This window comes from Lepidochelys kempii, chromosome 1, assembly GCF_965140285.1.
Source record: "Lepidochelys kempii isolate rLepKem1 chromosome 1, rLepKem1.hap1, whole genome shotgun sequence".
Lineage (NCBI taxonomy): Eukaryota > Metazoa > Chordata > Testudines > Cheloniidae > Lepidochelys > Lepidochelys kempii.
This window is the reverse complement of record NC_136380.1, coordinates 323504341-323519721: the sequence shown is the minus strand read 5'-3', so window position 1 is coordinate 323519721 and position 15381 is coordinate 323504341. Positions and strand designations below refer to the sequence as shown.

The 15381-nt window shown below is 44.9% G+C and overlaps 1 protein-coding gene across 12 annotated transcripts in view; it reads left to right on the top strand.

The window, feature by feature from the left end:
• The window catches only part of CPNE8 (copine 8), a 296005-nt gene that overhangs the window by 70203 nt on the left and 210421 nt on the right, over positions 1-15381 (top strand). For all 12 annotated transcript variants that reach the window (XR_012156821.2, XM_073328405.1, XM_073328394.2 and 9 more), the window contains one exon: positions 12669-12745. Coding sequence is in view for 11 of the 12 variants with exons in the window: in XM_073328405.1 (XP_073184506.1) it covers positions 12669-12745 (77 nt within the window). In the remaining variant the exon portion in view is untranslated. The remainder of the gene's footprint in view (positions 1-12668; positions 12746-15381) is intronic.

The following is a 15381-nucleotide window of genomic DNA, read 5'->3' as shown; positions in this document are numbered from 1 at the left end:
AAAAGAAGAGGATGGGCTGGTCACAGAAGCCCCTGGGGCAGGGCTGTTCTAGGTGGGGGATGCTCTGGGGAAGGGAAATGAGGAGGGTAGAGAAAAGGTTCAAAAGCTATTCATGTAGAACACATAATAGAATAGAAATTCATAAATAATTGTGATTAATTAGTACATTTTAGAATTTGGTCAACTGAAATGGAGGCAAAATTAAATTATTCATCATGTATTAGGTACACAGTTCTAAAACATATGCTTTAAAAGCACTTTAGTTGTTGGATCCTGTTTCCAGGTGCTTATATCTATTATTATAATAAAATTGTCTTTTGTTCGGACATTTGTCAGCCCAAAGTGGATGTGTTTGAAGGAGAAATATTCAGCTGAAGTTGTCTAAAGCTTGAAAAACAAATGTCCATGTTTTGAGAAAATTAATATGCCTCACTGTGCTTGGGTAATTAAAAATGGCTTAGGTGTAAAATTTCAAACTTACAGCCTGATTGATTGAAAATTCATTGAAGTCATTGGAAAATTTCCCATTTATTTCAGTGAGCATTTTAGCAAATCCTAGTACTTAAGTGAGAGAGATTTGATGTGCTTTGAAGAAATAATGCTTAGAAATAACAAAATTATAAGTGATTTTGAAAATCTCATACAGGTTGACAGTATGAGTGAATATTACTGCTTCTTCCAGTTGTTATTGCTATGTGTGCTCCACATGTGCACCCATACACTCTTTGTCAGAGATTTTGTCAGCAGTGTCCGTGGGTCTGTGCCTGCATCCTACGCACGCTGCTGATCTTGCATATGAATATGTAGGAAGGGGTGGTCCTGCTGTCACTCCAGTTCCTTCTCAACCGCAGGTGCTTGAGATGGAGTGTTGTGTCTGCGTCCTAGCTACCTATCTTGCTGGGTTTTTTTTCTTATTTGTTTTTATTTCTTTAGTATATAGTTAAGTCCCTACCAAATTCACGGCCATGAAAAACGTGTCATGGACCATGAAATCTGGTCTCCCCCTGCCTGCCCCCTGGTGAAATCTGGTCTTTTTTGTGTGCTTTTTACCCTATATTATACAGATTTTAATGGGGGAAACCAGTGTTTCTCAAATTGGGGGTGCTGACCCAAAACGGAGTTGCAGGGGGTGTGCAAGTTAATTTTAGGGGGGGTTGTGATATTGTCACCCTTACTTCTGTGCTGCTGCCTGCAGAGCTGGGTAGCCAGAAAGTGGCAGCTGCTGACTGAGGGACCAGCTCTGCAGGCAGCAGCACAGAAGTAAGAGTGGTAATACAAAACCATGCCATCAAGTTGCAGTGGGGGAGATTTAGATTGGATATTAGGAAAAACTTTTTCACTAAGAGGGTGGTGAAACACTGGAATGCGTTACCTAGGGAGGTGGTAGAATCTCCTTCCTTAGAGGTTTTTAAGGTCAGGCTTGACAAAGCCCTGGCTGGGATGATTTAACTGGGAATTGGTCCTGCTTCGAGCAGGGGGTTGGACTAGATGACCTTCAGGGGTCCCTTCCAACCCTGATATTCTGTGATTTACTTCTGCGGGCGGCAGCACAGAAGTAAGGGTAGCAATACCTCAACCCCCTCCTACAATAACCTTGCGACTCCCCCAGCAAACTCCTTTTTGGGTCAGGACCCCTACAATTACAACATGGTGAAATTTCAGATTTTATTTATATAGTGATTTTTATTTTATTTTCCACTTTATAATTTATTTAAGACAACTTTGTTCTTTTGGGGAGTTCCCCTACCCCATTCTTCTTTGCCTGGTCAGATCCTACATTCCAACTTGGCCTTCTCTGTCTGCAGTCTTTCTTAACTCTGGTGACCATCCCGGCTTTGGTAAGAAAAGGCCTTGGGGGACCCTCAAAGTCTTCCAGACTGTCTAAAAGGAAGATACTCCATTCTGTCGAAAGAGAGATCAAGAGAAGGGGAAAGTCACCATTTTGACTTGAGAAAAAAGAGGCATCATGTCATAGCATGGGTACTGCTGAGTTGTCTACGTTTTCTGGTATCGCAATCCTAGCACTGCCAAAGAAGACTATGTTGCGTCCTGAGAAACCTTCCAAGAAGCAATCTTGAGTGAGTGGCATCAGGGATCTGTATGAGGATTGGAGTACAAAAATTCCTCCAGGACTAAGATCTTGAAGTTGTCATCCTCAGAATAGTCTTCCTCATGAGGCCATGGTAGAGATGCTGGTACTTCCTGATGTGCTGACTACCCAGGAATGCTTTCCAAATTACCTGGACAGCTAGCTCCTTAAGGATTGCTCCTTTCTCAGAGTGCAGTTGGTAACCAATGAGGCCCTATCTTTTTTCCACTCCTTGGGCATCCGACTCAACGTGGAAAAATCTATTCTTATAACTATACAGTCAATAGACTTCATTGGAGCCAGTCTGGACTCCACTACTTTCTGAACATATGTGTCCATGAATAGGTTCACCACAATGCACAGTCTCACTTCCATGATACAACAAAGCCTGCAAACCATAGCAAGGTTTTGCCTTCAACCCCTGGACCACATGGTAGCTCGTCCTTTTGTAACATCCCTTGCAAGACTACGCTCCCGTTGTCTTCAAGCCTGGCTTAGGTCTGTCTACCCGCCCATTAAGCATCATCTGTCTAAGGGGGTATCAATATCTCAATGGGTCCTCAACTCCCACGAAGACCTTTTGGATCCTTCCACTAGTTGTAAGGATTTCCATTGTTACATCCTACTGATATGCTTGCCATCACTTCCTACCAAACATCAAGGGCCACTCAATGTTACGACTGTGGTGTGGGTGGTCAGGCCCAGTGGCTAGCACAGAAGTCATGCCTAATGGTTGGTGCAGGAGCCAGGGGTCAAGTTGGAGGGTTGGAGCCAGGGGCCAAGCTGGGGCGTCTGAGCTGGAGTCAGGAGCTATCAGAGAAGCAGTAGACTGGAGTAGGACAGGAACAAGGCTGTAAAATAGTATGTAAAATACTTATAAATGTAAAATAGTTATGGGTAAGGACAAAGAACACTATCCCCGATAATGTCACGGCTAACCTGGTGGCTGAACTTTGTGACTTTGTCCTTACCCATAACAATTTTACATTTGGGGACAATGTATGCCTTCAGATCAGCGGCACTGCTATGGGTACCCGCATGGCCCCACAGTATGCCAACACTTTTATGGCTGATTTAGAACAACGCTTCCTCAGCTCTCGTCCCCTAACGCCCCTACTCTACTTGCGCTATATTGATGACATCTTCATCATCTGGACCCATGGAAAAGAAGCCCTTGAGGAATTCCACCATGATTTCAACAATTTCCATCCCACCATCAACCTCAGCCTGGTCCAGTCCACACAAGAGATCCACTTCCTGGACACTACAGTGCTAATAAACAATGGTCACATAAACACCACCCTATACCGGAAACTTACTGACCGCTATTCCTACCTACATGCCTCCAGTTTTCACCCTGACCATACCACACGATCCATCGTCTACAGCCAAGCTCTGCGATACAACCGCATTTGCTCCAATCCCTCAGACAGAGACAAACACCTACAAGATCTCTATCAAGCATTCTTACAGCTACAATACCCACCTGCGGAAGTGAAGAAACAGATTGATAGAGCCAGAAGAGTACCCAGAAGTCACCTACTACAGGACAGGCCTAACAAAGAAAATAACAGAACGCCACTAGCCGTCACCTTCAGCCCCCAACTAAAACCCCTCCAACGCATTATTAAGGATCTACAACCTATCCAGAAGGATGACCAACACTCTCACAAATCTTGGGAGACAGGCCAGTCCTTGCCTACAGACAGCCCCCCCAACCTGAAGCAAATACTCACCAGCAACCACATACCACACAACAGAACCACTAACCCAGGAGTCTATCCTTGCAACAAAGCCCATTGCCAACTGTGCCCACATATCTATTCAGGGGACACCATCACAGGGCCTAATAACGTCAGCCACACTATCAGAGGCTCGTTCACCTGCACATCCACCAATGTGATATATGCCATCATGTGCCAGCAATGCCCCTCTGCCATGTACATTGGTCAAACTGGACAGTCTCTACGTAAAAGAATAAATGGACACAAATAGATGTCAAGCATTATAACATTCATAAACCAGTTGGAGAACACTTCAATCTCTCTGGTCACGCAGTTACAGATATGAAGGTCGCTATCTTACAACAAAAAAACTTCAAATCCAGACTCCAGTGATAAACTGCTGAATTGGAACTCATTTGCAAATTGGATACTATTAATTTAGGCTTAAATAGAGACTGGGAGTGGCTAAGTCATTATGCAAGGTAGCCTATTTCCCCTTGTTTTTTCCTAACCCCCTCTCCCCCCACCCCAGACGTTCTGGTTAAACTTGGATTTATGCTGGAAATGGCCCACCTTGATTATCATACACATTGTAAGGAAAGTGGTCAGTTTGGATGAGCTATTACCAGCAGGAGAGTGAGTTTGTGTGTGTGTTGGCGGGGGGGGGGGAGTGTGAGAGAACCTGGATTTGTGCTGGAAATGGCCCAACTTGATTATCATACACATTGTAAGGAGACTGGTCACTTTAGATAAGCTATTACCAGCAGGAGAGTGGGGTGGGAGGAGGTATTGTTTTCATGGTCTCTGTGTATATAATGTCTTCTGCAGTTTCCACAGTATGCATCCAATGAAGTGAGCTGTAGCTCACGAAAGCTTATGCTCAAATAAATTGGTTAGTCTCTAAGGTGCCACAAGTACTCCTTTTCTTGTTGTTGGGAAGTTACCTAGTCCCACTCAACATCCTCCTAGTGAGCTGACCTATTAGTTTCACTACTGAAGCCAGGAGTGGACAGCACTTGGTCGGAAAATGTATTGTTCCTATGAAGTGCTATAATCCTTTCACATCCACTGGAGCTGACATATCTCTGATTGTGTTGATCTTGTTGGGATCTTCTTTTGTCCCTTTGCTATGAGCAGATATCCAATGTATGTTACCTCATGCTGTCTGAGTACCATTTTTTCTGGGTTCAGTTATATGTTCTTCCTGTATCCCTGTAGAAAAGCCTGTAGTTTTCTGCTATGGTCTGATTCAGCTTCTGTATAATTACTCCCTTCACTACAATGAAGCTGTCATCTGCCATAATTACCCAAGCACTGAGTCTTCTCTGGAACAACTCCAGTGCTCCCCTTATGCCCATCAACATACAAAGCACTTTGTAGTGACCAAATGGTGTTGCAAAGGTTGTCAACGTGCTGGACTCATTATCCAGGTTTATGTGCCAAACCAATTCCTCACATCAGATGGTAAAGAGTCTGGCTTTGGGAAGTCCTGGCAAGATGCTGCTATCCTCTGACCACAATTGATAACATCTCTTCAGTGCCTGGTTCAGTGTCTGTGCAGAAGCATAATATGTCTGATGATTTCTTTACACCACCATGCTGCTTATCCAGGCTGTACTGGCCTCTCCAAGTGCTGAGATACTCCTACTCTGCAGACTTTCAAGCTCCTTGAGTATTGAATTACGAAGTGTCACTATGTAACCAGGCGCAGTCTCACTGGTGGCGCCTCCTGCTGGTTGTCCTTGGGAATTAGTGTTCCAGTCTCCAAAGCGTCCTCTTCAGGCTGGTGTCTCGCCTTGCTGCTGGCTCCCGTGTTCCTCCTAGGACCCCAGTGCCCCTTTCACTGGGTGCTGCCTCCTGGCAATACCCCCACAGTTCTGGGTCTCCCCCTCCCGGGGCACGCCCCAACCACTAACCCTACCTCGCCTCAGTCGTAGCTCCTGCCAGTCACCAGCTAGCCCTCGCGCCCTGGGGCAGACTGCAGTATGAGCCACTCATCACCAGCAAGGTTGGGTTTGGACCTGCTGCCTCTGCCTACCCGGGGCTCCCCCTGCACCCCCGGTACCTAATAGGCCTTCCGAGGCCTGTAGCCTGCATCTTTCCTAGGCCAGAGCTCCGGCTCCCTTGGCCTTTCCCCAGCTTTGCTCCAAACAAGGTCCTTTATTCAGGTCTCTGCAGCCAGGTCACTCCCTCTCAGAGCTAGAGAGAGAGTGCTCTTCTGCTCCTGGCTTCCCTGGCTTTTATAAGGCCCACTGGTCTGTTTGGGGCAGGCCCCCAGCTGTGGCTGCTCTGCCAATCGGCCTAGCTCTTCCCCTGCCCCAGCCCTCTCCCAGGGCTATCTTAAACCTCTCTGGGCCTGAGCAGGTGTCCACCCCGCTACATACTGGTATTTTCCTTCATGGGAAGCATGGAGTTTCCATTTTGTGGTCTACTTTCAGTTGCAGCTTTCCTTCAAGGCACCCATTGCCTCTTCATGTGCTTTTAAAATGGTCTCCATTGTACATGGGACTCCCCTTTTTGCTTCTTGCACTGCAGCTATAGAATTCTGATGTTACACCCTGATCAGATCCATGACTTGTATGGATGTATTCCCCAATTAGGTCTGTGGAGCTTACCATTCATGACCACAGACTTCCGTTGGTACTGTCTTATTTTTGGGTTAGTTACTGTGAGGTCACATTTTTCTCTGAGCTGCATTATGCCCTCATTGTACATTATTAGAGCGTGCCTGCTCTTTGTAATGGGTGTTTTCAAGTCCAATTCACACCAAGGAATCACACTGCAGGAGGCCCTGCTATCCAGCTGAAATCGCAAAGGGTGTTTCCCTGTTAACAGTGCATGGATGGAGAGACGTATCTTCCCTTGTTGTTTTCCTGTCCCAACAGCATGAAGCTGATATGCTCGCAGACTCAAAAAGAGAGTCATGATGTCATCATTGCAGACTACTCTGCCCAAATCTGGGAATCTGTCAAATCCCGAAAATTGCATGTAGCAGTTAGGGTCTATTCCCTTCCCTTCAGATTGGTCTCTGTTGAAAAAATCTGTGTTGCTTCACAGTTTTGTTCTGCTTTGGGGAGCAATAGTTCCCCAGGGCTCCCAGGACTGCTGTAAGGCTTAAGGCAGTCATGAGCTCAAAATGGTGCAGACTTCTCTGCCTTGTTCTGTAGTAAGGTTAAATAATAGTTTTACTTTGCTGCTGTTTTTGTCTTCCTGCATGTCCATGTGTACAGTTCAAACTCCTTGTTCCACTGCGTCCATTGCTGAGCTAGGTTTATGTGTCCAAATCCAAGGCTCTAGGGAGGTTTCAGAGTGAGTTCCATGGCTCATGCTGCCAGCTACTTCACTTCAGAGAACTCACAGCTCTGACACTGCCATAGGGTTGCCAGGTGTCTGGTTTTCGACCAGAACACCAGGTTGAAAAGTGACCCTGGCAGCTCCGGTCTGTGGCCATTAAAAGTCTGGTTGGCAGCACAGCAGGACTGGCAGGCTCCCTGCCCGATTCCGGGTAGCTCCTGGGGAGCAGCCACTATGGCCAGGTAGCTCCTGGGGAGCAGCCACTTCCAGGCAGAGGGGTGACCAGGGAGTCTCCCCACACTATCTCAGCCTCCAGGAGCTGCCCTGAATGGCGGCTCCACATATTCCATTGGACGGGAACCGCAGCCCATGGGATGTGAGGTGGTGGCGAATGTGGGCGGCGGCAGTGCATGGAGCCCGCTGGCCGCCCCTCCACCGAGGAGCCAGAGAGACATGTCATGCTTCCTGGGAGGCGCCTGAGGTCAGAGCTACCCGGAGCCCACACCTGAATCCCCTGCCCCAGGCCCGAGCCCCCTCCTGCATGCTGAACCCCTTGGCCCCTGCCCAAAGCCCCTTCCTGCACCCCAAACTCTTCATCTCTGGTCCCACCCCAAAGCACATGCCCCCAGCTGGAGCCCTCACCCCCTCCCATACCCCAACCCCCTACCTTAGCTAGGAGCCCCCTCCTGCACCCTGAACCCCTCATTTCTGGCTCCAGCAGAGAGCCCATATCCCTCCCACACTCCAATCCCATATCTCAAACTGGAGCCCCCTCACACACTCTGAACCCTTCGACCCCAGCCTGGAGCCCCCTCCTCCATCACAAACCTATCGTCCCTGGACCACCCCAGAGCCCCATCCCCAGCTGGAGCTCTAATCCCCTGCCCCAGCCTGGAGCCCCCTCCCACACTCCGGAGCCCCCTCCTGCACCACAAATCCTTGATTCCTGGCCCCACTCCAGAGCCCACACCCCCAGACAGAGCCCTCACTCTTTTCTGCACCCCAACTCCCTGCCCTAGCCCGATGAAAATAAGCGAGTGAGTGAGGGTGGGGGAGAGCGAGCGACGGAGGGAGGGGGATGTAGAGAGCTGGGGGCAGGGCCTCGGGGAAGGTGTTTGGTTTTCTGCAGTTAAAAAGTTGGCAACCCTACATTGCCATCATGTTTCATTACCAAAGACTGAAATTGACTGCAGGTTAAGTTTAGCAAGTGGAAAAATCTTATGCACTTTTAAAAATCCTATGCACTGTGCTGTCCATGTGGCTGAGCTGCTTCCAGCCTAACTCCACTGATTGCACCTGGCGACCTGTCCATAATAGTCCCCGCAGTGAACACGGGCCCTCCGACTAATTTCATGGATCACGATACACTAACAACACAGGAATTCAAATTTTTTAAAAAAAGTTTATTGTAACATCGTAACTGAGAATTTAAACCCCAGAAGTGAAGAAAATGAAAGTTTTGATTTCTGCAACCAGAACTTACTTATGTTACATATGAAATGTAGACCTAAATATTAATACTATTTGCAGAGCTCATTAATTACTACTTCTCTCCAGGAGAAATCAGTTGCAGTGATAGAACCTTGTAGTGTTGCATGAATGTATTTTTCATCAAGGTGTGTGTGTGTGTGTGTGTATATAGTGCTTTTAAACGTAAGTGCCTGAAGTTAGGCTCCTGAGTTCATATTTAGGCACCTGCCTGATTTTTTTTTTTTTTTTTTTTTTTTTAAAGCGCTGAGCACCCAACAGCTACCACCGAGGTCAATATGCATATTGATCGCACCTACATTGAAACCAGACACTGTAGTTACATAGCCTAGTTTCCAAGGTCAATAACCACAGAACCTCGCTTTACTTAGAGCCAGGCCTGTGGAAATAAGTTTACCTTTTATCTGAATGCAGAGAAGTCCTATATTTTAAAATGTTAAGTCTGCTATTACTGAATATATTTATTGTATATCTCTCATTTGACATTTCTGAAAGATAAATTAACAGTGACATTGTCAATGTTTCCATGAGAATTTCAGGTGTTTCATAGGACAGTAACTTTGTATTTATGGAGTGATTCCTGAGCATTGTCAAGCATCTACAGTTTTCACTGAAGTCAACTGAAGCTTTTTTAAAGGGAATTGTGGGTCGTTGTTTCAGGCTCTTTTTCCTATTTAGTTATTCGCATCACACATGGATGTTTTGAGACAACAGGTCCTTCTGTATGTTATACCTTATTCAGTGATGAGGTACCAAAACCTTAACAACCGGTTCCCTATAAAAAGTTCTGATTTAAGGGATGTGCCAAGGGGTGGAGGGGGCGGGGGTGTAACGGCAGGGAAGAGATTGCACAGAGGCAAAAGGGGTTTGTGACAGGGAGGGAGTGGCACAAGGGAGAAGTGGGCAGGAGGGGGTTGTTGCAAGGGGCTGGCAGGCGGGGGTGTGTATGTGCCCGGGGTTGTTCCAGTGGGGTGAAAGTGGCAGGTAGGGGTTTGCACAAGGGAGGCGCGGGCAGGAGGGAGATGGCAAGGGGGGGGTAGGGGTGTCCCGAGGTTGATGCAGGGGTGAAGGTGACTGTGGCTGGCTGTGGGGGGTTGCTGGGTGGAGGTTGCCCAGAGGCAAAAGTGGCAGGACAGGGTGGGTTGTTGGGGTGGGGGATGCACAGGGGAGAAGGTGGGTGTTGGAGGGGGTGGCAATGGCTGGGGGAGGGATGCCCGGGTTGTTCCCAAATACACCCCCTGGTGCTCCGCGGGGCCGTGCGGCTCTCCGTGGCCCAGCTAGGTACCTTGTAGGTGGAGTAGACACCCAGTTTCTCCACCTGAGGAGTAGAGCGCAGCTGTGCCTTCTTCCTTGTGCCGCAGGCCGAGCTGGGCTCCCCGCCACCCCTGGGGCTCCCAGTGGCAGTGGCGGTAGCTGCTGCTGAGAGCCCTGGGGGCGGCGGGGAGCTCGGCTCGGCCTGTGGCGCGGGGAAGAAGGCGCAGCTGCTAGAGCTAGACCCTCCCCTTCCCCACTCCGCCGCTGGCTGCTCCCTTGAGGGGAGGGATTGGCCGCGCCGCAGGCGGCCCCTCTGGAGGTGGGGAGCAGCGGCAGCCTTGTGTTCCGCTGTTTAAAAAAAATTTGGGGGGCACCAGTTTTTGGCGCCCCCAACCACTTGGTACCCTAGGCGGCCACCTAGTCCACCTAGTGGTTGCATCGGCCCTGCCCGACAGACCCCCCAGAACTCCCACACCTACCCAACCCTCCCCCCATCCCCTGACCGCCCCCCCCCAGGACCTCTGCCCCCTCCAACTGCTCCCTTCCCCTTATATAACCCCTTCTCCCGGCCTGGCCCCCTTACCATGCCACTCAGCACAGCGTATGTGGATGCTGCGTGGCCCACTGGAGCTCGCAGACCCACCCCCTTACCACACCGCTCAAAGCGGCAGGAGCTGCAGAGCTGCCCAGGAGCAGTCCAGAGCGCTGGTGCTGGCTGTGCAGTACGCTGAGGCTTTGCGAGAGGGGGAAAGGTGGGGGAAGGGCCGGGGGAGCTTCCCCAGCTGGGAGCTCAGGGAGCCGTAACTATTTTTAACAACTGGTTCAAAATTTAACAACCGGTTCATGTGAACCGGTGTGAACTGGCTCCAGCTCACCACTGACCTTATTTAAACATGTATAAAAATACTGTCGAACCTGTATAGCAGTGTTTTAGGCTGAAAGGTCATTTTTGAAACTTTGCATTATATTTATTTGTGATTATTATATTTATTTGTTCAGCGTGTCTTAATGAATGATTCTTGTGCCAATAGTGTTATTGATGAGAACTGCAATCACTCTATTATTTTCTGTCTAAAATACTTATTCACTAAAGGGATTAAACCACTACATGTCTTCGCTTGTCAACTTGTAAAACCGCATAAGGTCTTTCTCATATATAGAATTTATGGGAATAGATGCCATGGAATGTTAACCTCTTGTCTTGAAGTGAGATGGGTTTTTAAATGTGATTTGGTTTCCAGTATGCATAGTAGCCTTATCAGAATAAAAAATCAAGTATCCATCATTAAAGGGACACTTTCAACTACTTAAAGCCACAGTGACATCTCTGAGGTTGCATAAGGTACAAGTCACTGTAGAACTCAGTCAATTGTGTTATAATTTGGTTAGGGGGAGGCTTATAGACATGCTCATTTATACTTATTTTTATTTAAATTACTTTTATTGATGAAATTAATAATTTACAAAGCAGTAGATGCAACTGTCAAGGTTCCTCCCCCACTCTGAACTCTAGGGTACAGATGTGGGGACCTGCATGAAAACCACCTAAGCTTACTTTTACCAGCTTAGGTTAAAACTTCCCCAAGGTACAAATTAATTTTATCCTTTGTCCTTGGAATATCCACTGCCACCGCCAAACTCTAACTGGATTTACTGGGAAACGTCATTTGGACACGTCTTTCCCCCCAAAATCCTCCCAACCCTTGCACCCCACTTCCTGGGAAAGGTTTGGTAAAAATCCTCATCAATTTGCATAGGTGACCACAGACCCAAACCCTTGGATCTGAGAACAATGAAAAAGCATTCAGTTTTCTTACAAGAAGACTTTTAATAGAAATAGAAGTAAAGGAATCACCCCTGTAAAATCAGGATGGTAGATACCTTACAGGGTAATTAGATTCAAAACATAGAGAATCCCTCTAGGCAAAACCTTCTGTTACAAAAAAGACACAGAGACAGAAATAGTCATTCTATTCAGCACAATTCTTTTCTCAGCCATTTAAAGAAATCATAATCTAACACATACCTAGCTAGATTACTTACTAAAGTTCTAAGACTCCATTCCTGGTCTATCCCCAGCAAAAGCAGGATATAGACAGACACACAGACCCTTTGTTTCTCTCCCTCCACCCAGCTTTTGAAAGTATCTTGTCTCCTCATTGGTCATTTTGGTCAGGTGCCAGCGAGGTTACCTTTAGCTGCTTAACCCTTTACAGGTGAAAGGATTTTTCCTCTGGCCAGGAGGGATTTTAAAGGGGTTTACCCTTCCCTTTATATTTATGACAGCAACATTTTATGCTCTGATTTTATAAATTAAACCTAATCATTACTCTCAGGGTACCCGGAGATCACTGATGTTACTGGTGCACAAAGTAGTCATCAGAAAGCAAAGTTAAATTTCAGGTTTATTTGAAAATAAAGGACAAAAAAATTAGGCAAGGGGGAATTATTGCTAGAAAATGCTATTTAAGTTTCTAAGAAAGTATTACAAGAATTAAAAGTTTAATTTTTAATGTAAAAGAGTAACTGAAAGAAACTCCTTTTACTTTAAAATTAGAAATACGGTAATATGTATAGTATACAATGTAACACACCCCAGGTTTTTAATGTACCTAATTTTATATCAAATGTAAGTAAAGTCTGACTTATGAATCATTGTGTAATTCCACAACAATATTTGGCAGAATATAAATGCGTATACAGATAGTAAAGCTCAATAATGAAAAACAGGATAAATGTGTTCTAGGAAAGTTCAAAGACCAGATCAATGAAAAAACAGGATGTATTGGTGTCTTATGACCTTTTTTCTTGCTTTTCAGGATTTTTTGGGACAAGTGTTTTGTACACTAGGAGAGATAGTTGGATCACAGGGAAGCAGACTGGAAAAGGCAATTGCGTAAGTGCATCATTCTTGGATAAATAAGCGCTGCCTCATAAGGTGTGGTCATTTCTATTAATTTATAGAGGTACTTTGCCATCTGCATTGTGGCAGACACAGCGTCTTGGAGAAAATAAATTGATAGGTGACTCAAATAATTTTCCATTATAGATTTTTATTATGTTTCTTTTCTGTTTTGGGTAATTATCAAATGAATTGAAGATGTATTTAAATATCTTGTCTCCTTTCTTTGTTCTCAACTGTCTTTTAACTACATTGAGTGTAGTGCCTTAAGTGAGATTTTGTTCTTTTTTGGGATGATGATCCGTTTTATATTTGTAAGTGTAGGTTTAGAAATGGTTCACTATAGAAACAGCTTTGATTATGGTTTTAATCTTGTCAATAAGATAAATAGCTAGCTTTTAATTTTAACCTTAATTTCTTATTCGAATGCTGTCCCTGTGGGTTCTCCACTTCAGGTGTTGGTGTGTCCCAGTGCCACCGATCAGAGATTTTCAGTAGCAGTGCCTGGTGTTGGGGCGTGCATGTATAGTAGCTACCTCACTGTGCCATTGGCGCTTCATCTAGCACTCACGTGGCCTCACCCCCTCAGTTCCTTCTCAGCTGTTCTTGGGTGCAGACTGAGCTCCAAAAGCAGGGTTGAAAAAACCTAGAAGAGAGTTGGAAATAGTTGTTTGTTAACTTTTAGTTATTAGTACTTAGTTCATCGTTAGGCTTAGGTTTCTGTTTTTAATTAATTAGACTTTTCTCTAAACAAACAAAACACGGGGAAAAACCTGTCTGTTTTTTCTCTTTCATTGAAATGTTTCCAAAAAAAAAAAGAGAGAAAACAAAAATGCCAGGCTCTCCAGGCTTTAAAAGAAGCAGTTCGTGCAAGGATGCTATTACTGTCTCCGGTGGGCACTCGCAGTGCGTCCGTTGCTTACAGGAGGTGCACATTCCTCAGAAATGTGCCCACTGCAGCAACCTCAAAGCCAGAGTGAGGAGGGATAGAGATCTCTGGCTCAATATGATTCTTATGGAGAAATCCCTACTGCCACCTTCTGATCCTGGAAAAAACCCATTCGGGGGGACTTTCAGGGTGGATTTGATTTAAATCAAATTGATTTAAATCATTAGTTAGGAAGACTTGATTTAATCATGGATTTCTACATAAAAGTGCATTCTTGTTGGTTGTTATAACCTTAATATATATTCTTCACAACTCAGAGATAGATGTAGGTTTCATTTTTAGAAGGTACACACTATACATTTTTAAAGTGATTTATTTTGAAAACTTTTCAGATTAGTTTTATAGCTATATCAGAAAGTGAATTATTGGTTATTTCATTTACTAACGGTAATTGAAGCAGATAAGTCATCTCCTAATGACTTCATAAATATCTCCAAGTCAGCAGGTTAATCCATTAATATTTGGAGGATTTTCTTGCCATGCTGTATTAGGAGGAGAACGTCACCAGACAGACATTTAAATGTTATGTATTCTGGATTTTTTTCTTCAACAGCGAACATATAATATTTTAATAAAACATGCATATGAATTTTTGAATTTAGTTAAACATTCAAGTTTTTTTAAAATCAGTTTTTTGGTTTTGTTAACTATTTTAGTTAAAAACAATTTTAAATGAAATGTTTAAAAAACAAAAATTAAATTGACTATTTCAGCCAGGTCAACATCAGAAACTTAAAATATTGGCTTTCTGCAGCTAAGTCAGTTGTCTTCACCTTCATTTTCCTGTTTGTTCTTAATCTGGAAAAGAAAAACAAGCTTTCCTGCTTTTTCAGGTCCCAAACTATTTCTCAATTTGGAATTAATTAGTCCAAAGGAAGAAAATATTCTTTCTACACCAGCAGAAGAAGCTGCTGCTGCTAAAAGTGGGATTATCACTTCAACAGTCTCTGAATCCAAATGCTTAAGTGACTTCCTCCAGTTCATTGGAGTGACTTTCTTTAAAACCTCATCAGCAAAATCTATTTCTTGAATGGTTCACCCTTACCTCTGAAGTTTATTATAGTTGGCATTATGGAGGAATGATTGTGGGATGTCCATGTCACAGCCAACTCCTCTTCTTCAGCAGTTAAGGTTTGACCCTGGTACTGAGTATTGAGACTATTTGCAAGAAAATGAGCTGGAGATAGTGCTTGTTCCATTTGTTTTTATAATGCTTGTAATTTAACTCTGTCATTGCATATTTCTTTTTTTAACATCTCACTCAGTTCCTTCCAAATTTCAACCATATCAGCAATAAAGCAGCTATTTCCCTGCATTTTGTTCAAGGCTACAGAAATAGGCTTCAGGGTATTCAGCATGTGTTCAACATTTCTCTTAAGCCTAATGTTGAGAACTTTGGCTGTGACGGTGCCATCTATTTTTTTCATGATTTTGTTCACAAACTGTCATTAGATTAGGCCAGTTTTTGAGATAGTGCTCAAAACAGTCCACTCCTGAGTTCCATGGCATGTCTTGTGGGAGAGTTAGCTTGGTTCCTCCCACTTTTTTCAGAGCAGCTGCTGCAAAGTGGTAGTTACGGAAGTATTTTTCAATTTCAACAAAATTAGCCTTATTTCTGGAACACTGAAGTCTTTGGCTAGGAGTTGCATCAAATGAGCACTGCAACCGTATGTTATTAGCT